This window comes from Tyto alba, unplaced genomic scaffold (assembly GCF_018691265.1).
Source record: "Tyto alba isolate M040663 unplaced genomic scaffold, T.alba_DEE_v4.0 Super-Scaffold_8, whole genome shotgun sequence".
Taxonomy (NCBI): Eukaryota; Metazoa; Chordata; class Aves; order Strigiformes; family Tytonidae; genus Tyto; species Tyto alba.
Genome location: NW_024881329.1, coordinates 8,615,520 through 8,638,274, shown reverse-complemented (window position 1 = coordinate 8,638,274; position 22,755 = coordinate 8,615,520). Strand labels below are relative to the sequence as shown.

At 37.8% G+C, this 22,755-nt stretch overlaps 1 protein-coding gene across 1 annotated transcript in view; it reads right to left on the bottom strand.

The window, feature by feature from the left end:
- The window catches only part of IPO7 (importin 7), a 39,527-nt gene extending 17,973 nt beyond the window's left edge, over window positions 1-21,554 (bottom strand). Inside the window, exons 1-10 of the mRNA XM_033006808.2 lie at window positions 21,298-21,554; window positions 12,043-12,124; window positions 10,249-10,402; window positions 9,752-9,910; window positions 6,758-6,914; window positions 6,028-6,117; window positions 5,517-5,611; window positions 5,325-5,409; window positions 808-942; window positions 195-294 (exon numbers count right to left, since the gene is read on the bottom strand). Coding sequence (XP_032862699.2) covers window positions 195-294; window positions 808-942; window positions 5,325-5,409; window positions 5,517-5,611; window positions 6,028-6,117; window positions 6,758-6,914; window positions 9,752-9,910; window positions 10,249-10,402; window positions 12,043-12,124; window positions 21,298-21,381 — 1,141 coding nt within the window. The 5' untranslated portion in view covers window positions 21,382-21,554. The remainder of the gene's footprint in view (window positions 1-194; window positions 295-807; window positions 943-5,324; window positions 5,410-5,516; window positions 5,612-6,027; window positions 6,118-6,757; window positions 6,915-9,751; window positions 9,911-10,248; window positions 10,403-12,042; window positions 12,125-21,297) is intronic.
- Window positions 21,555-22,755: the final 1,201 nt, after the last annotated feature.

The window sequence follows — 22,755 nt, the reverse complement described above, 5'->3', positions numbered from 1 at the left end:
GACTGTCACGTCATTTCCACCAGCATATCCAAAAGTTAACTACATGAAGTTTTGTTATTTGGATAATACAAACTGGTTTTATATATTTTTTTTTTTCCCTTTACGGATTAAAGCCACCTCTATTTTCACACAAAACTACAAAAAACCCATCTTTGTGTGAAATATTTTAACATGACTAGATTTCAATTTCTCACCAAATTTCATGCGAATATATTCATACGGATCTTCTTGCCAAAGCTCTTCATCAGCATCTGTATAGCACATCAATGGAAAAATAACATCTTGGATAATTCCCTGCAATAAAAAAAAAAAGTTGAGAACAGGCTAGCACTACTAAATCAACCTCTCTATTCTGCCCTGTGTTCAGAGTTTGTCCATTCTGTCACTTCTCATATAAAATGGTAACATTCTAAAACTATGTGGACATAGTGTGTTTTATGTGCTACCTTACAAAAAGAGCGATCTTTTACCTTAAGGTACAGTTACAATACAGTTCAAGCTATTAGATTTGCTTTGGTATGTGGAGATGATTAATGTCATAAATTCAGTAGTTAACACCATCTCCAAATTTGCTGTGTTACACTGTAATGCTTAATATGTTAAAGTACAAAGGACTGAGCAAAAAAAGCAATTAGTTTTGCTCATGTATCAAGATAACCTCCCCTGAACACAATTAAACTCTTTCCAGCAGCAATTTATAACAGAGATCCCTAAAACTTGAATTCTAGCAAGGCTAGAAACACCCCAAAATAAGCTGACTCATGTACTACTGAGTCATCTAAGTATTAAACCCTGAAAATCATTTACTTGAATATGAGGTTTCAGATTCTTCCAGGTGACTGCATGTGACACTCCTTGATTGATGTAATTCAGTGTTTGCTGCAGAACTCTAGGAGCCATGTACTGCTTTTCCTTGTATTGATACAACACCTTCAGCAACACCTAGAAAAATCAGATATCATCAATAGCTTATACTGAGCACAGACCATTTTTACCAGAACTCTGTTCTCCCTCACCATCCTACGTAAGAACCCCTCTAAATCCAAGAAAAAACTCACTGTTTATTCATTAGACTAAAATGGGTACTGACTAATCCTTCTACTAAATGTCACTGTTAATTATATGAGGCAATTTGCAGTTCATATCAGGTGCTACACATCTTTTAAAAATACGATCCTTTAGTAAGACAAAACATACATGCTAATTCATCACCACCATAGCCCAAGGGACCTTTCCCTCAAAAGCTTATTATTATATCTTGCCACTCTCTGGGGAAGAAATTCATGCCCAAACACTGGATTGCTAAAATACTCTACATTCAGAGTCTACTGATTCTTGCCTGTGCGCAGCCTTACACCAACGATGCTGTATGAAGAATGTATGTCTATGAAGAATGATGAATCAGCCTCTCCCCTTGGCTTTCTGGCCACAGTGCTCCTGAGGTGGCATTCAAAACTATTCACAGGGATTTACATTTGTTAAAGTCAATGGCTCTCCACAAATAAAGACATGAATTGGACATGGGACCATTACTAGTAATTAAATTCCAGTTCACTGGAAGTTTGGTATTGGTAATGCAAGGGGGTTTCCTTGTAGCCCAGTCTAGGCCAGCAGCAACACTGCACCTTCAAAAGCAGCAGTACTAACTGGAGAGGAATTACAAATTCCATTCCCAGGGTTTCATTTGATTCTTCACATAAACCAACAGTGTTTAAAAAAAAATCCAAAACTGAAGGAACTGAAAAGATATCTATCAGTCTATAATATCAGCAAGAAAACATTTTGGCAAAGTGAGATTCTTTATTTTGAAAAGTAATTCCATTGGTACCATTTAATACACATACACAGAAACATTTCTCCCAAAGGAGATGCCTCCTCACACTTGAATTTAGGATGTATTCATTCACCATGAAATTCATAGCTTTACAAACTGTTTCATGCTCTAGATGCATTAACTGTCCTAAAAGTTCTAGACACATTATCGGTCCTCAAAGTTTAGCTGCTCATGTTTAAAAGCCTCCTGGACTTCATAAAGAAATTACTGGTTGTTACCTTCACCTGACTACAAGGCTTTGCTGGCATTAGATATCACCTTAGGATATGAAAGGAAAAGCAAGCAAATGTTCAGACTTGCAGCTGTTTCAAGGATTATCAAATAATACATATGACAAAATTCCTTTTTAGTCTCTTGTGAACTAACTAAAAGAGAAAATGATTCTCTGCAAAAACAACACCTTCATTGACAGAAACGTGTAACTTCCAAAATCAGGAAAACATAAGTATGTGATAAGGCTAATATGCTTCTTTAAGTTAGGTCAATTAAGAAGAACTCTGATCATTAGAAAGAGTCTAACAAACTGGCAACAAAATTGATTAAACATGTGAACAATTCTGCAACATACATTACCTTCATGGTAAACCTTAGATACAGTCTTTCCAGAAGTAATTAGGAAACTAATAAAGACTGGGGTTTCTTACTCTTTTACACAGAGTACATGACACTAAAAATTGTCTTTATGAATTTCAACATAAGCAACAAAGAAATCACCATCACTGTACTAACATCATACACTGAACTTTTATAATGCATGGATCTGAGACAGGCTCCATGGCCTAAGTCACATCATGGTGGCAGCTCAGGAAAAAATTAAAAAAAAAGAAATTAGCAGTTCTTTGTTCTAGGGAAAAGTAGTAATCCCAGGTCTTCAACAAACTAGAACATAACGTATAGTAATACAAACTTCTCTGTGGAAAAGTTTATATAAGAGGGTCCAGTTTGCTGGTGTATTTGAATTTTAGAAGTATCTGAAGTTTTTTTGGTTGGTTGGTTGTGTTTTGGTTTTTTTGGTTTTTTTTTTTTTTTTGTTTGTTTGTTTGTTTGTTTTTGTTTTTTCTTGTTGTTGTTTCTTTTTTGGGGGGACAGAGAGCTTCTGCTGTATAACAGGAAAGCACATGGAAAAGCCTAAATTCATCCACAGTCAATGAAGGGATGGGGAAAAGTCTTTGGAAATTGGAACAAAGCCGAGGCCTATAAACAGTCTTTGGACCAACACTACTTCAGATAAATGTTTTTTTCCTCTCTTCACAAACCTAAGCAGTTTCATGATTCAGATGCAATAAGAAATTAAAAAGATTAAGAAAAGGTTCAAGAATTTCAGTGAGGAAAAGCAGGATGTGGGATGGAGGCTCCAGGGCAAATAAAGAAAACTCTGCAGCAGTGCCAAGGAACAGCCAAGCAGTAGTATTCAACTAGGGCTTAGTTCTGGCTCATCAGGTCTTTCAAAATTAGAAATGTCTTGAGCAAAACTGCTACTAACTTAAGGGATAAGAATCAAGGTATTCCAGCTAGGCAGCTCAGCCTGTTTTGGCAAAGCTTAAGAGAGTTTAGCTAGAACTAATGCTGAATGTACTGCATTTTTTAGGGGATGGTGGAGGTGGTAGTGGTGGTGGGGATCAGTGACATGCACATGACAAAAAGATAGAGAGCAGATAAAAAGAAAAATCAGTGAGAAGTAATTATGAGAATAACATTAGCCATATGTTTCAAGTTTATACTTGAAAAAACCTGAAATCCCATATGACATATCTATTACTCCTTTAGTAAAAGGGTGCATGCACTTAGAAAAGAGAACTCAGTGAAGCATACTGTCAGAATTTGTATTCTTCAGTACTTCATACATTTCCGATTTTTGTGCAGAAATACATCCTGTTCAAAAATATTCCATAACTTTTATCTGAAGGATTCAATTTCTTAAGCATACACACAGAAATAGAGAACAGCACCTTAAAAATAATGTGTTTCTAAACAAGTTACATTATTGTGTAGGAAGAAACTGTAAGCATTTTAAATCTTGCTTTTTAGCAATTTTCTTTAAGGTCTTGAATTCTTGGTGTTTCCTAGATGCAATAACAGTAAGGATCAAATTTGATTCAAAGAAAATGTAAAGAAAAAGCACTGAAGTATTTTGTTGAACTGTTTAAACTTATCTTTCCAAAGACTTCTTTTGCCCATACAGTCTTGTGAGAACTTTGTATCTGGGAAGTGCAGAGCAACCAGTAAGGTCTTAAAGAACATGTACTAATTATCTAGCTGATGTCATCTACAGGTGACAGATGAGCAACTCAGAAGATGATGCTGACTCCACTGGTCCAAGTAGAATGTTGGGATATATTTCCTAACACTCAATGTGACAATGTTCTTTTCCCTTTCAGTACTTTCGCTGACCTTCAAAAAACATATATTTAGGAGATACTTTCCCTCTTTAAGGTCCTGTAATTCATCATCATTAGCAATGAGAACTTAGAAAACTGAACCTGAACTAAGAACTGTTCTTCTCCTGATTAAAGGATTTGAAGAAAACATTCTGCTCCCTGAGAGTTTAATAAATGAATAGTCTATTTGTATTTACAACCTAATCACTGTAATATAAACAGATTTATGAGCCAACACAAGGAAATTTTATAAAAACTACTTGGAGCATCTTTTATAAAACTTGTTTCAAAATAATATAAATCAGCAGTACAGCCAGGAGCCAAGAATCACATCTAAAAATTTTGTAATATTCATGGGAATTTTCTTGCTAGTTCAAACAGTTCAAATTACTGACTTTAAACACATGCACTATAGGAAAGACAGATGACAATTCCTGCCCCACCAGTCCATTCTGTCCCTCCAGGAAACCTGTAGGATGTTGCCATGTAGTGGAACTTCCTGAATCATGAAGTTACTCCAATAAAGGCAAATTGAGGATAGTTTGGCATAACATTAATACATCAGGTTAGAAACTGCTATAGTTCAGAGTATGCTTTGTGTATAACAGACCCTTAGAAGTGGCAACTCCCAGACAGGGAGGTAAGTGCAAAGTGACCAGACTTACCTGTTTGTAAGTGAGCCTCTGCTTGATCAGGCTTTTGTAGAAGGCTAGCAAGCTTAATATTTACTGATTTTGAGTCAAAGAAGAACTATATAATCAGAGTTAAAAGGGTAGGTAAGAAAGTCAATTATACCACATAACTAGAGAACAACTGATAGCATTTAACTGAAGCTCATCTGAGGGCTTGTTATATGACAGCATTTACTCTATCCACAGATTATCAATGCTACATAGGCTATTTTTAGTGAATTATCCTACATGGCAAAATAATATTTTTTTAAATCATTCTTTTCTTTTAACCCACAGACATCAGTGCTTTCCATACTAATGTGCTTTAAAATCTCAATTGTGAAAAAGAGCAAGAAGCCTTTTCAGAAAATAATGAAATAAGAAATCACTACCATAAACTCTAAACTTATCCTAATACTCCCCACATTCAAGGTTTCTTACTTGCTGAACACCAACAGCGAAAGCCTTCAAGAACACTTCAGCAAACTCATTGTACTCCTTGGAAACATTACCAGGGCTTCCATACCTAGAATTAGAAGCAAGCATGCAAATTCAAGGGTGCAGCAACATTATTGACTGGAATATTTGTTTGAAAAAAATTTTTTGAAAAAATAATAATGGAAGAGAAAATACCTCTCAAAAAGTCTAGCTAAGATATGCAAAGCCCATTTCTTGCACTTCCACCAAGGCAACTCAGGTCTATCATCTTCATCAACTTGAAGGGTTTCCTTTAGAAAAAAAAACACAACCTGTTCACAGAAAGTTCAAATTCTATGTATTTTGAACAACTATATATCACATTTTGCTTTTAACCTGCCATCTGCATTTTAGGTTTATATAAGTACAAAGTACAGCATATCTAAAAATAAATCCCATGATATATGTTGCATAAATGGTCAAGAAATTCTTGAAACAAGAAGCCAAAATAAGTTGTGCTATAATTTTAAAACAACAGAACTCCCATACAAGATTCATACTTCCAAAACTTGTCTAGTCTGTTTAAAACACCCTACTTAGCTTAAAAATGTATTTTCTTGGCATCTATTAAGAAAAAAGAATGCAGAAATAAAGTTAAATTTTTTAACATTTTAATGAATGAAGAAGTATTTAAACTTAAAAATACAAATAGTCAAAATCCACTTACAGCTGGTACATCCCTATCAACAACAGTCTTCAGGATTTCTATCCATTCAGTCAGGTTCTGCTGATTTATCAACTCCAAAGGTAATGTGTACTTATTTATATATTAAAAAAAAAAAAAAAAAAGGAAAATAAATTCATTATAAAGCAATCTGAAAATGTTACTTTCAGTTTTATTTTTACCTCTTTCAAATCTTTGTCCACACTTAGCTGCCATGAAAGATTAGCAAATGACTCAGAAAACCAGGCTAAAGAGCACAACCTAGTCTATAACCTCAATATCCTCAAAGGCTAAAGGTCTTTACTCCAATTCATTCTGCTTGTGCAATGCTATGACTTTAAATGGATGTTACAGTCCTTTCTGAGGCAATTAACAGCATATTAACAGTTTTATTCCAAACTGCTGCATTTACACTGGTAATTCTATGTAGGCTGGCCTCTAAGATCTGTCATTAGAAAACCGATTTCTAATTGTTTTTCTAGCAAACACTCTACCTTAGAGGATGGCATGCATAAATTCTATCTAATGCCCAACAGAAACAGCACTGTACAAAAGTAACAGTACGGCACAATCAAGCATAAAAAACCCCCTGTGATTCATACCACAGTCGAATAGTAGGGTGATTCAGATATAACCTAATATTGTTAGTATTTCTGTCATTTACTATTTTAAGGAAACGCATAATGCTTTAAATGAAATTACTGAGCACTTATATACAAAGCTTATTTTTTACCTGGACAAGGGCATAAAATATTTTGAAGATCTGTTTCTGGATGAGGACAGACTGATCAGATGGATCACTCAAGAGCTGAATGAAACTATCCTTCAGAACTGGTAGAAAATGTTGCATTGCAGCTATCAAAGGACTCCGCTCCTCTGGTTTCTTGTACCTTCAGATAAGAACAAACTAGTTTTGTACATCTTTCAGGTAGCTTTTGAATTTTTAAAAGTCCACCTTTCCCTAGTGTAGACACAAGTAGGTTATATTACAGTTCATAACAGCATGGGATTTTAAAAAAACCCTAAAAATTTCTTGTTACATAATTAGAAATAAAGCTACAGCCAGACAACGTTACAGTAAAAGGCAACTTAGGAAAATGCTGAGTGTTCATTGCTCCACTATGTATCCATATCGGTTTTCTGCTGGTAGTGCACTCCTGCCAACTTACTCACTTTGAATACCACAGCATGTTCAGCCCCACCATTACTATGGTGAAAAGCAGTCAGAGCACTACAAAAAGTGCAAGCGAAAGGTACACATTTATTGCCAAGAATGGCAGATACTGGGCTAATCAGTAAAATTCCAGAAAGACGTTTATCAGAGTTCACAATTTACCAGAGTATTTCCAGAAGCTAGGTTACTTCACTGACACTGAAGAAAGTAAACTGTGAAGTCCCTCACAGTCTACCATTGATGTCTCTCACAGCTTATGATTTAATTTGCCTAGATCTAACAGTTTGGTAGATAATGCAGGCTTCAAGGCTATGTGGCAGACAAGGAGCAGGCTTTGATTGTAACCCCCCTTGAAATACTGCCTCAGGCCTTCCCATATTGGTGACAGTCCACCAGTTGCCCATGCTGAAAACAATGCTCCATTCCCTTTCTCAATGCTTTTCAAAATTCCTGAAAGGAAATTAAGCTGCATTTTGATATCTTCCCCTCAACTTTTAAGTTACGAAGAAGAAAGTCTTTATAGACTCAAGAGCTACCACAGCAGAATAATATCTTGTCCATACTGGTGATGACAAGAACAAAATAAAGTATCACTTGAAGACTGTACAGCTTTACGTTTTGATTAAGCAAGTAATACTATAATACTCTTGGACTCTTGTGGGAGACTTTTGGGTTGGAGGATTCAGTTTTGATATGCTTTTGTTTTGTGGTGGGGTTTTTCTTTTGTTTATCTGTTTTTTAAAATCCATTTTTGGTAGACTTTACACTAATAATATATATTAATGCTCAGCCTCTTAAACAGTGCCAATTTGCAGACATATAAGATACAGTCTACTCCATCTGCTGCCAGATGGCACATTCTGTAAAAACTACTACAGAACACTGAGCTCCAAAATCCTGTTCAATAATATCGTTCCCATGTGTTTTCTGAAATAAAACCCCAAGTATAAGGATTAAATGTCGCTTAGGAAAACTCAGTTTCTAATTTCTGCAAAAGATACAATTGAAAAAGATCAGATAAAATTAAAAAATTACAATGCAAAAAGCAGCCATTTGATCTTGCTGGCTGGATTTGCAGGAAAAAAAATAAATAAATGTTGAAAAGACCCAAGATACTTACCTTCCACATTAAGAAAAATAATTCAATAGCTAAATATTCCTACAACTCAAGCAGTGACAACTTGATCAAAGTCATAACATTACGCAGATTTTTTCCCCCCAAAACTTCACATAAGTAATTTAACAAATTCTACAGAGACCTGCTTGCACCCATATTATTAAGCAATGAAATGTGCATATTCCTACACGATTTGTGAAAGCAACCCTTGCTGACTTCACCAGAAAGCTAAACAAGTATGAGCAGTTGCTGGCCTCAGCTTGTGTGTTCGATCAATTATTATTATGAACATACCTGTTACGTTAGTTAACCATGCAATGACTGTGCTCATATCAAAATTCTTCCGTAAGCAAGGATTGCTATAATCATAATTCACTATCAGTGAACACGTTTTATATCTCATAGATCTCTGCTGTATATTTGGTTAAAGTAGTTGAAATAAAAAATCAAGTGAGAAATTAGTTTATTTTCCTTCCCTAGCAGGACTTGCAATTTTCAGTCACTGAAAACACTCAAACATGGTATTACAAAAGATCTTTATAGCATTCCTGTAAAAAAAGATTGTTGATAAACTGATATTTACCTGTTTTACACTAATTTCTGTAAAATTCATAGAATTAAGACAATGAAATTTTTTAATGCAGTATTTTAAATCAAGTACTGGAAACAAAAATGTTATGCATGACAGTGCTTTGAAAGAGTAAGTTGTGGATTCCATCAGTTCCACTACTGCAGCTCCCTGACTCCAGGAGTGGACTTTTCTGACACAGCTGAAATGAGTTTCCTACATGCCACAGCAGCAACTAAGCTCCATATAACTTCTGTAAGTGCAACCTCAGCTTTAAAGCTCTGTACATAATACCAGACACAGAGCAAAGAACATTCACCTGTATCCTAGCCTAATGCCTTGCATATGTGAGAACAGTGGGCTTTGATAAAAATTTCTTACGATGGGTTGGATGAGGCTATCAAACTCATCATAATCAAGTCAGTGGACTAATTCTGAACTTCTTAGCATTCAAGATTTCACACTTTTAAACCTTTATATGTTTACTCTCACTGGTACCTAGAGTACAAATTGTTTAAGAGTCTAAACCCAGTTTAAATAATAAAACATTTTCTGCGAAAGTCAGGATTTTGATCAGACTTTCTTACTGCTATCAATCCTTAAAATACTACCAAATTAAAGCTTTAAAACACCCTCTTTTTTTCCAATCTCAAACTGTTAATGAAAGCAGTTTTGATATAATTTCTTAGCGGAGAAAATATCTAAGCCACTACCTGTATAACGAGTATTCAAGAGTATTCGCTAAAATAAGATTTCTATCACTTTTGCCCAGTCCCACACACAATTCTACATGATTCCTATATACATAGAGAATACAAAAAATACAAATATATTAATTCTTCTGTTTTATATGGTAGAAAAAACTTACTCGTAGTTTTTCACAAGTTGATAAAGACAAAGAAGAATTCCAAGCCAACAAGCACTGTTGTCAGACTGAAGATAAAATCCAATTTTCTCTACAACTGCAGTCCAGCGACTAGGATAATCATGCTTGATAATATGGTGAATGCAAGTAGTAAGCTGTACTCTAGAAAGCAAATGCACAACAATTAAATAAGTTACTATTTTAATAATATTCTTGTGGTCTTGTAACAGCTAATATTGCCAAAATTAAACTTATTTCAAGTTTTGTTTAGAAGGTTTAGGTTCTGTACTTTCTGCTTAATATTCTCTATTTGAGGAACTTAAAATTTCTACATGCTACACAAGCTTAAAACTGTTTTTCCATCTACATTAATTCTATGCTTAGGAAGCACAGTGTATGACAATGATGCTTAGTATGCAGGTGATTTTAGTTGTGCAAAAAAAACCCAAACCAACAGTCAGAAACCACAGCCAATTCATAACCAGGTTAAAACTGCATACCTAATCAATTCAGGAGAGTGAATAATGGCTTCTACAATATTTTCACGAATACAGTGTCTATCTTCTTCTGGGATGGAGTAAGGTGGAATCTCTCCTGGTGCAGTTTCACGATCTGGCCAATACTGGGTTATCATATTCTTCAAGTAGATAACCCCTGCGAGACAAAAGTGGCAAATCAGCTGATAGCCATACAAAATAAACACACATTTTGCAAACAAATCTATTTTAGAGCAAAACTGATGGAAATTACTAATTCATTAACCACTTCTGAGTAGGAGAATCAAAATACATAAACCATGCAAATTATTAATCTAATAATTTACTAGGTTAATACTCTTTTACCCATTTATTGTGACATCTGTATTTTTAGTTCTGTAACGGTGTTTTCATATAAAAATACTAAATGTGTCACTTATTTGTGCTACAGATAAATAGTTGTAGAACATTATAGCAAGACTCTTCTTAAAAATCCTTTATAATTATTTTCTCATTTTTTTCATTAAAACAAAGCTAATTAATACTAATGACTATATAAAATATCCCTTGTAAGCAAAAAAAAACCCAAAAGCCCCAACTATTTAAGTCTGTGATACAAGAGTGAATGCTAAAGAGAAAAAGAGCTCCTTTATACCAAGGTTATGGGCCACTGCACTTTGTAGCAATCAGGCTGCCAGCACAAATGCCTGCACTTACCATTTGACAACCGAATCCAAACTGCTTATGTGGCAGAATATAGATTACAGCACTTGGAAAGAAAAGGATTTACAAAATTCAACAGGAAATCTCAAATGATCAACTAATAACAAAGCTACTATTAATCTAATTCTATGTACAAGTCCATAAAGGACCTTCTCTTTCCAAATTTCAAATGCACCTTCTGAAGATTCAGAAACCAAAGGGTTCTGAAAGGGTGTGGAAAGGTAAGGAACACTCAGCACATATGTGTTACTACAAGACTGAAATGATGCAAACTTCAATCTGTCCTCAGTGGGATTTATCATGCCATTAATTGCTCTGCAAAACATGCACTGTTTGTATACTATGCGTTGTCTCCACTCTCTACAGACTGCTTTGGGTTTTAATTGGCTTACATGGAGGGTAAATTTTCAGGTTTTTTTCAAACCTCCCCTTTCTTTGCATGTTATACATGTTAGGCAGTAACTTCTTTCAGTCATCATCTGAATGGTACCCCTAAGCAGTAAGATGAAAATGCAGGTTAGGCTTATGCTACAACTTATAACAGTCTACTACATGGAAGATCCTAGTAAGTGATCAAGATCACACTTCCTGAGCTGTTAGAAAAACCACTGAAGTATCATATCAGAAACCTCTGTCAAGTAATCATAGCAGCTTTAATGTGACGTTTGGAGTTGCTAATATTCAACACCCAATATCCAAATTTACTGATGGCTCATGTGCAAATCAGCAGGGTTCCAAACGACATAATTTGATTTCTTCCACTTAAAAATGTTTAGAAACATTAGCATTACTAGTACATCATTAAATTACCTCCTTTAAACATACTAGCATCATAAACCATGCTGTTTCCCCCAAGACCATTACTCACTACAGATAAACGGGAGCAATCACGGAAGAGCCAGCCGCCTTTTCTTTCTGTCTTCCCTATTCAGTGTATGGTGCCAGATACAGTTCATGATGACTGTAATTCAAGCAACCCCCAACTTTTGAGTATTTGAGATTAAAACCATTAGAGATCTTTAACAGTATCTGCATATGTACTTGTATGTATACACTAACAGAGTAGATACTATGAAAAAACATTTGAAAACTTGCCTGCCTGTCTCACTGGTAAATCCAGTTGCTCAGACATAGTGATCTGAAGCAGAGTTGAAACAAAGTTCACTGACTTATGAGCCTGTAGAGAGGAGGAAAAAAAAAAAAAAAAGACATGATTTAGTCATAGCTTGTTAAGTTTTAGAATACTCATGTTAGGTTTTACAATATCTTTATAATGATGTAATGCAATCAATAGAATACCAGCAATTCAGACAGTTTCACAGTAGTCAGCTAACCAACCAAACCATTCCAAAGTTTCATGCTCACTGTATTTTGAAGACAGCATGGGGGAGGAAAAACCCTACTGTTTAAGGTAATAAGAATTGAAGAAATCATTGAACAGGCTTCAGGAATCAGCCTTTTACAGTCACCAAATATGTTCTTCATTCAGAACAAATACTTACTTGAAAGAATAATATCTAATTAGCCAGAAAAAGCCATGTGCAGCAAGTTTACAGTGACCTTTAACAAGGTATGAATTCATTATATAATAATCTAAGAAACAGATGGCAACTATGTTTTAAAACTAAGCCCAGCTTTAAGCAAGCCTGTCCAACTCATAGTTCATCTTTCAGAAAAAAACAGCTTTAAGTGACCATTTATGCACCACAGCAGCAACTGTCAGCAAAACTATACAACAGCAAACCAACAGTATGGAGACCTAAATGGAGTGACATCTGCAGAGTTATAACTTTGCAAGAGTTCACTTACACAGAAAACAGAACGTGATTTTTCTTATAATAATGAGAAATGATATTGATACACTAAATACTATATTGTATCGTCAATATGAGGAAACTAACCTCAACATCATTATAGCATCCTTTACCCACCTTTCCTAAGCATCAAAAACTGGAGATATTAAATTAATTCTGCTGGGAAAAGTGAATTGTAATCCTTAAAAACTAATTTTACTTTTTATAACTAGAAAACAACATAATTTTCCTCAAGGTCAAGAGTCAATGGACATGAGCTGCAGTGAGGGAAATACCTATTTTACAAAACAAACAAACAAAAAAATTCACAAGGGTGTCCAAGGCGTGGAACAGTCTGTCCACAGAGGCTGTGGGAGCTCATCCTTTGAGGTATTCAGAACTCAACTGGACAAGCCACCATCTACCTCATCTAACTTCAAAACAGCTTTGCTTCAGGGGGCTGGACCTGATGATCTGCAGAGCTCCCTTCTAACCTAATTACTCCATGATTCAAATTGCCAAGATATATTTCTACTTTATCTTCATTTACATGTCAATATTGTTTCATACATTCTTTGCAACACTTCTATCAAAAGACAACTGCATAGATCTACATAACCTGTTAAACTCTTAGGAACTAAAACATCTCTTACCTACTTGTTACTCAGTTTAATACTCCCTACATAAAGCAAACAAAACAGTATTTTGAAAACTATTGAAATTACACTATCCATCTATCAAACACAAATCATTGTCTCAGTTCCTGCAGCAGAACAAATTAATATCATAAAGAGAATTAATCAGAAATCACCTTTCTGTTCTTTCAGTAAGACCAAAAGCTGTTTTGACAGTATGAATTGATGTCAGCATTCCCCCTAACTGTGTAACACTGCCCAGCTCACTATCTACAGCACCAGGTTCTTCTCTCCAACTTTAACTTTCCCTACCAAATATCTCCTATACGTTCTAGTATAAACAAGTGTAAAAGGGACAGCCTGGGACATGACATTTGTCCAGGTACTTGTACTAAGATTTGATTAGCACAGCTTGCTTTCTATCTCCTACTATCTAAAACTGATTTTAAATGAAGAACAAACTTGACTTAAGAATTTCCCAAAATGTTAACACAGTGTTGCATATATTCATCCTGTACACTAAAAATCTAGACTATAGAAAACCCACAGAAGCAATATCTGCAACTGGTCCAACCAAAACGCTTATCTGTAGAGTGTGTTTTGATGAATTGGGAGTAACTGACACTGCAATATGACCATGCATCTTTCTGACCCACATCCCTCTCATATCCCCAAAGTCCTGAAGAAGCAAATCTACTTTGAAAAGAAAAAAAAAAAAAAAAAAAAAAGGAGTATTCGTTGACTACAAATACATTTAAAATAAAAATTATTTGTTGTTATTATTTTCTACTACAGCTCCAGGCCAATTAATTTCCTTTTCTTAAGTAACATCAATAGACACACTTCTGCAACACACAGCAAATGACATTAGCCCCTAATTCAGCACAGGATTCAATTCTATGCCTAACATGAATGTCAGCGGAAGTACTCCTGTACTTAAATGTGTTATGAACTTGCTGAAGAAAGCTTTTGGTTTCAATAACCTTTAAGTCACCTATGAATAAGGTCATATTACAGTCTGCCTAAAATGGACTTAAAAGTGCAAGCTGATGTCTTTCTACAATGACTATGATATACTTAACAGCTACCTTTTCAATAGTGAAAATTTGCAATGTAATGTTTGGAAATTGAAAAGCATTAAATCCCATATTTTTAAAAATGAAGGATTACTTTCACTTTTTCATTACACATGACAACTATCCTTTTTATCCATTTCAATAAAAAATTTGGAAATTGCTTAACATCAAGAAACTAATGGGAACAAAACAAACTGAATACAAAAATGTTGTGTCTCAAAAGCAAAATGAAACAGAAAGACAGCAGTGTACACAACTGTCACACAGTGAAATTTAATACAATACCAAATAATAATCTTTTCTGCATTAAAAAAACAGGACTGAGCCTATGCCTATAGCAAGCTACAGAAGCTCCCTAAAAATGCCAATTATATTAGTATGTGGGATTAATATATAACTGGATTATTTGAACTATAACACATTTTAAAGGGTAGGACCAAAACACCTATACCATTATCTTGGGTTTTAAAAAAAAAAATCTTACAAGTATCATCCTTGCTTATTAACATCTCAAGACACCAACCAACCATGAGGATGAGCTACTTTATCACCTTTAGTGGTTCAGAGCAGAGATTCAGACTATAAAAAAATTTGTGCTTTTAATACGAAGTAGAATAAGTAAAACACTTTGTACTTTCCAAAGCCTCCTCTTAACCCATTCAGGTCATAACTAAATTCACACAGAGCTACATTAGCACTTCTAAACATTCTATATGGAATACAACGGACTTCCAAACTTTTTACAATGACCCCATTCCCATGCCACTGAAAGGAAGGTGGTCCCAGAGAAACTGAAATGTGGGAAGGAGTAAGGACAGCTATATGAGGCATGTGCATACTGAATGGTGAAATAGAATCGCAGGTACTGCAATAATCTGTCACTTGCTCCCTTGTTTTGCTTTACTATTAAAAAAATAACATCCAGTGCTTTATCAGCATCTGGAAAAAACAATGAAACTTAAAATAAGACACCACATAGGTGCCAATTTTGTACCTACAGCATTCAAAAAATACTGAACACATCCATTTCAGCTATTTTAATCTTTAGTATTTTTAAAAGATGTCTGCCTCTCAGGACACCACGTTCCTCTTCACTGATAGCACTGCTAAAAAAATCCAACCAAACAAAAAAACCACACACATATTTTAGGTACATATTCTATACAAATACTAGCTTTCGGTTTTAGTGCATGCTATTAGCCAGATTACTTTTCTATACAAAAGGGGAGCTGCAGATGAAGATTCATTAAAGGTCTATCAGGGAAGTATGTCAATGTAGAGGATTCTGCTGGCCCATGCACACCCCAGTCTCCAGAAGAAATGGACATGCTGATGTCATGTCAGTGAAAGCCACTGGCAAGTAGTGTCATTCTACACAGAAGTCCCATGGCTCTGGCAAGTAAGAAATCCAATCAGAATTTCACAATGGTTGCTATCACATACTCTAAACTGCGTGGAGAATAGAAACAATTTCTATGACTTTAAAATTTCAACTCTGGTAAAACTTTGTCTTATTCTCTTGCTCCCTGTTTACAAATACAAACTGGAGAATTACAGTGATAACTGGGAAAAAAAAAAAAAAAACCAACAGGTTCTGTCACAGTCAAAGTTGGTTTCCCAACATGTAAAAACATTTAAAAAAAACAAAACCAAAACTCATCTCAAGTCCTTCCCCCTTACAAACCCTCCAACATGCCGTGTCACTAGTATGACTTTATTGTCTAGGAGCCAAAGAATTCAGGGACTTTTCCCAAGAGCAATCTTTGCTATGCAGCCTCACTAGCTGAGGAATGTATTCTATCAGACCACAAACGTTGCAACACTGTCTGTTAATATCAATCACTGTTCCAGAACATAAAATCTTTTTGCATATTCCACTGCATTTTTTCCTAGCTGGGTTAGTGTTAACCATGTGCTAAAACACACTTCTGAGAAAAGTGTCATGCCAGCTACATAATCTGAAATATAAACGAAGTTTGAAGCTAACATTAAAGAGACCAGTTCATAACATACGAACTATCAACAGTTAATTATAATACAGAAAAGCACTTTTTTTCCCCCAGTAATGATACTCACTGAAGTCAGTTACATTCATCTTTAATACCAGAATTATTCATATCTCACACAAAGGCTGCGTGCCATTAAGTGATAAAAACAAGAAGCTTCATCTCAGGTAAAAAGACCTCTGTGCATTCTTCTTGGACATTAAGAATTCAACATACCGTAACAGATACTACTATAGGTACCTCCTTTTCTGTTACCAAAAAGGCAAAACAGAAGGGTAATACTTACTATATATTGCTGAACTAGAACCTAGGTTATCTATATAGTTATTCAAAGTAGCATGCATTTAAATAAAGGCTAAAATTTATTTTTAAAGGAGCTGAAGAAATACAAATTCAACGCATCTCCCCTATTCCAATTCTGAAAAAAATCTACATGCAATTTTTGATCTAGGACATAACAGGACTAGGTAAACACAACTACTTCACTGAGATGAAACTGGTTGTTTTTATAGAAAGGTAAGGTCAGGAACTGTAAGGCCATGCTGAATCAGCAAACTGCCCTGTAGCACTCTTTCAATTCTTTTTTAAGAACTCAGCAGGTGTGGCAGTCATTCTGACCCCCAGTTTTTGCAAGCTAGTCCTGCCACCTCTTATGCAGCTACAATGTATATGTAGATCCAGTCAGTGGAAGGTCCACAAAAAAATATATACATGCTTATCAGATCTTGCAAACATCCTTGATGCTCATTTCACCAGAATACTGTCTGCACGTTCTGAAGCCTGTTGGCTCTTCTGTTGACAGAGGAAAAAGTAATGTGCTCTTAGCAAAGGCTAGCTATGCACACAGAGTAACTATTTGCCAAGTCATGATAAAGTGGCAAGTCGCCCTGTCTGCTAGGTTTTTACCTTGTACTGGTTAACAAGTATCAAGACTGTAACTTCTGCCTAATGAAGACAAAGCTCCCTTGGTTCCTTACTGCCCCCAAGGGGATTTCTGGTGTTGGATCAGGCTCCATACATACAGTTTAAAACCACCCTTCCCCAAAGCATCTCTCATCTAACACACCCAAATATATAGATCAAATATAAGGGAAGTGAAAATAATCAAGTACTTCCAGCAAAATGTCATACTAACAACTTTAAAAGGGAACCCATGATCAAAGCCAGGAGACTGATGCTCTGTTCTTGTTATTACTCACCCTACAATATATAGCCATAGGTCTTACACACCAAGACTGTGTTAGAAAAGGTTAAAAAAAAAAATTAAGATGGGGATAACACTATAAACACCTACCCCAAAGCATCTAAAACATAGCATTTCAGCATTTGGAAATTCCTGAGTGAAAGGCACTACATAATAAGCAGCCTGCTTTTTCCCATTTGACAACCTTTCACTCCAAAGCTTCCAGTAGTTCAGAGTCCAAATCATTTATTTTAATCATTCAATTGTTCTGACATTTGTATCTATTAAGCAAGCAATGAAAGACACTGAACTAGGCCCTATAGCATTCTGTTAAACTGATGGCATGCTATAGTGACTAGTCAACAAACTAAAGCATTCTTCCTTTCCCGTTGCTTATATTAGAACGTGAAAAAGCTTAAACGTAACTTCTGAAAGGCACATTTTCAGTCAAGCAACAGGGTAACTTTTTCCTAAACAAACTCTGTTAAGCTTTGACTTTAAAAAAGTATGCATTACTGGGGATTGCTCTTTTGGTGTGGTTTTTTTTAAACATTATCAGACACAAAAATTGGGTTGTTACTCTAAAAAGATGTCTTGATAGCTCATACACACTGGGGTTGATCTCAGATACTTACCAGACATACATAACAGTTAAGTTATAAATTCCCTGGAATTGCAAAGAAGAAACCTACAAGGGAAGTATTATTTAGCAACTGTGTCTTTATAAATATGTTGATATTAAAAGATGAAACAACACTGTGTATTATTTTCAGAGTAGCATTCCATAGCTGCATAGTTAAAAATATCTATTTTCATCACCATTTCTGGGAAAGACTTTATACACGCAGTACAAAGACTGTTTCGAAAGGTAACAACGTCTTCTTGCTACTTTCCAGTAGCGTACTTGAAGAGTCTGGTTGCAAGTCCTTGTAAAATATAGCTTTCCCCTATAACAGAAGGCCAGAGATGGGCAAACACCTCAGGGTACATCATCAGCTGGAAATTACATGAGAAGGTGTTAGACACAGGAGTCAGTGGTATTCTTTCCTATAACTTACTCCCACGGTGAGGAAAGTAAATCCAACAAGACTGAAATGCCTGCATTTTTTTTTTATAGAATATGTCAACTCTAAAAGTTCTCACAGCATTTTATCTGCTGGCAATGTAACCTCATAAAACGTAGTGAAAGAAATAAAGCATAGAACAATTAATGACTTAGCCACGGACAAAGGAAAAATAACAAAGCCTGGACAAATCAAGAATCATATACCCCGGTTCCCTTCTCCAGTCAGTGGAAACTTTGTTGATTGATAGGGTATGATGAAGACGGATCTAGATACTTAACTCTTCCATTAATTAGGAATATCAATTACTGACCGAAGCATGTTCTTTTCTGATAAGGTAAAATGACCATTCTACTGAAAACCAGTCCCATCAGCTCAGAGGCACTTCAGACAAATTAAAGGTAAACTAAAAGGTCAACCAAGGACAACTACTAAACTTAAATTATAAAAAAACTTGTGTGTGCCTGGCCACGCGCAAGAATAGCTTTCACTGCTGGATGATTTCATGCTGACAGGGAAAGAGACCCCATACCCGAAATAAAATAGTAACTGGTAACACAACTGCCTGAACAGTTAACAAATTTAGATCAGTATCCTGCAAGAAAATGCATAACTGACTTCAACAAACCTATGCAAACCCAAGACCACACATGTGACTAAACTATATATATGTACAAATGCTTGCTGATTTAAACAATTATTTTTATCACAAAAGGTCTGTGAAAGATCAGCGATGCTACATTTCCAACATTAAAGAATTCTTACGCACTGGTTCAATAATGTCTGGTGTTTTTAAATGGGTACAGATATTTGTATTTTATACCAATTCCATATTCGTGTAGTACATGATAGACCATGATGTTTTGATTCAAAAGTGTGAACAAAAGCCAGTTGCCAGTGAGCATGGTCCTTCATGTAACAGTTAGCCATTTGCTGAAGACCCCAACTGACAGAGAACATAATTTCCTGTATGTTCAGCAACTCAATACCTGCAGAAAACAGCTAAAAGATTTTAATTACATTACTATATATCAATATTGACATGCATAGAACACAAAAAAATTGCATTTTGGAACCAGCATAAGATTATATATATATATTACTGTATTTATAGGAAATTACATTATTTTCATTTTTGTTTTAAATAAGAAACACCAAAATACTTTTTACCAAAGCATAAAGAGAGCCAATTACTTTACACAAACCTCATTTAACATTGAGTCGTTCTACAGCTATTTCAAATGTACTTAATCTTTATTCGCCCTTCAACTTATTAAATGACATACAGGAATCTTGCTTAATTACACATTTTTACAGTATGAGAAGCTATACTTTTAGTTTTTCAAAGTTTCTCTACTGCCAGCAGAACACTTGGCCCACCTTCATCTAAGCTCCACTGAACATCTGTTGCATTAAATGTATTTTGTCAGGCTAAAATCTGCTTAAGAGCAACAAAGAAAAACCATTTGTGGAAAAGGCCAACTAAAGGTACCACACAGGCTTATGCTTCATTTCCCATCAAGCTATCACCTTTTCTCTGACTCAAACACTGGAACACCTTTTTTCTAAAATGTCTAAAAGTCCTGTGGCTGCGTCTCATCAGTAACAAAAAGTCTTCACCTGCCAGGTGGAGCCAAGTAGAACAAAAATATAACCTCCTTCTAAAATTGAAACCTGTGGAACTAAGACCTGCTAGCTTTGTTATACCCCCAGTATGACACATGAATGTAGTCTAAGCAGATTACATACCTGGATTGGGAACCCTGTCTTCTCCCGTGTTTTGGGCACGTGTTGACACTACACCCAGGAAGCACACCTACCTCGGCAGCGCTGCCGAACCCGGAGTCCAGAGGATTTGTATGAACACCAAATAACGCCAGGTTATCAGATTTATTTCTGAACTCAGCCCAAGCCACTCTTATGCTAACAGCACTTATGAAGTGATGCGGGTCTTGCTACCTCCTTTCCCGTTGACAAATTACTGCCTTCCACATCCAAAGACTGCCCTGAGAAAGTCCCAGGCAGGACGGGGTCCAGCCTCTGAGCCACCCGGGGCCTGCGCCACCGACGATTTTAAACATCTCTCCATAGATTATCTTTTCCCCGGCGGATCAAGAAAACAATGGAGGTAAATTCTTCCCGACAAGAATGGCAACGGGGGCCTCCTCCCCAACGCCAACCGCTTTCTGCCGCTAAATCCGCCCCCCCTCCCCCTGAGCAGCCCCGCCCGGTACGGCATGGCCTGGCCCGGCCGCGGCCGGAGGCCCCGCTGCCATGTGCCGGGGACAATGCGAGACGGGCGGCCGGGCCCGGCCTGCCGCCTCCGTGACACCAGGCAGGGCCCGACGGCGGGAAGGGGCCGAGAGCGCGGGGGGCCGGAGCTGAGAGAGCGGGAGCCCCCCCGCACCCCCCCCCCCCCACACACAAGCACACTCCCTCAGCCCTGTCCCCCCGTGCCCGCCGCCCCCGCCCCGCTTCCCCCTCACCCAGGCCTGCCCCGACCCCGGCCCCGCCGCCGGCCCCTGCCTCCCGCTCCGCTTTCCAGCACGGCGGCGGCCGCGGCCCCGGCCCAGGCCCCTGTCGGCGCCCTCACCTCGTTGAGCTGCCTCTCGGCGGCTTCCCGCAACGCCGGATCCATGGTGCCCCGCAGGGCCTCGATGATGGTGTTGGGGTCCATGGCGGCGGCGGCGGGGGGAAGAGGAGGAGGCGGAGGGCAGGGGCCGGGGCCGGGGCCGCGCCGCGCCGTGCGCACATGGACCCGCCGCCTCGCAGCGGCCGCCGGCGCGAAAGGAAGGGAAAGCGCCAAAGGCCCGGATAGAGCTGCCGCTGCCGCTGCCCCCGCCGCCGCCAGGGAGCGGCGCCGCTTCCGCCGCCCGCCCCGCCCCGCCCCGCCCCGCGCGGCGCCGCGGGACCTGTAGTCCAGCGGCCGAGCCGGGGCTGAGGGCAGCGGCTCCGGAGCCGAGGGCAGCGGCTGGGGGCCCGCCGCCCGCCGCCGCGCCTCGCCGCGCTGTGCTCGGGGCACCGCGCCGGCCCGCGGAAGGGCGCGAAGGCGACCTCGGGCCTTAGCGGGGCGCGCCGCCGGCCGCGGGGGCTGGGCGGCGCTGGGCTTCCCGCCGCTGCGGGCGGGGAGGGCCCGCCACACGTGTTGCCCCCGTTTCGGCCGCCGCGCCGAGCGGAACCCGGTGTTTTATCGAAAGTCCCGCCCGGTAGCACCGGCGGGCCCCGTTTTCGGCGCTGTAGATGGCTGGTGAGGAAGGAGGGGCGCGTGGGGGCATGGGCTTCCTTTAAAGGCACTTGCTGTGTAATGGGCACGGGGTGCAAAAAATTCTTTAGCGTTTGGAAAAATCCAGCCTTTTGTTCTGCTAGTTTTAGCAAAAAAGAAGAAGAAGGAAAAAAAAAAAAGTTCCGGAGATGTGTCACAAATTTGTCAGAAAATCAATATAGTCAGGGCTGTCGTTTCTGGAGGGCTTGACTCCGTTGCAGATTCAGAACTGAACGGTTTGAGCTGGTCCTCTGTAAGTTGCTTCTGCAGGCATTATCCTACAAGCATTTAGTCACCAAAATAATTTCACTTACATGAATAAATAAAATTTATTCACAATTCAATAATTCACAAATAAGCAGCACCACTTATGTTAGGCGCGTGGTGAATTGTAAAATGTAATCAACAGTATACAGAGCCATTCACTGTCATGTCTTCATTTGGGGGCTGACACACAGTGATATACATGAAATTCCGAGAGTTATTTTTGTGAAAGGAGTTTATTGAACAGTCAGATAATACAATCAAGAAAGTTTCACAAAGAGCCCATCCTGGAACAACTCTGAAATGAAGGCACATTAAGAAAGAAACTACACATCAATTAGAAAAGGAGAAATGCAAATACGTATAGAAAATAATATAAATTAAAAGTGATACAAATTAGAAAATGGATAAAGGGCACTATCTCTTTACCAGTTAAGTTAAACAGTTTCAAGAAATGCCACGTTAAAACTTGGTTCCCTTTACCACCCTACTGCCCTAGTGCCGTTGCAAACGTTTCCCATGCAT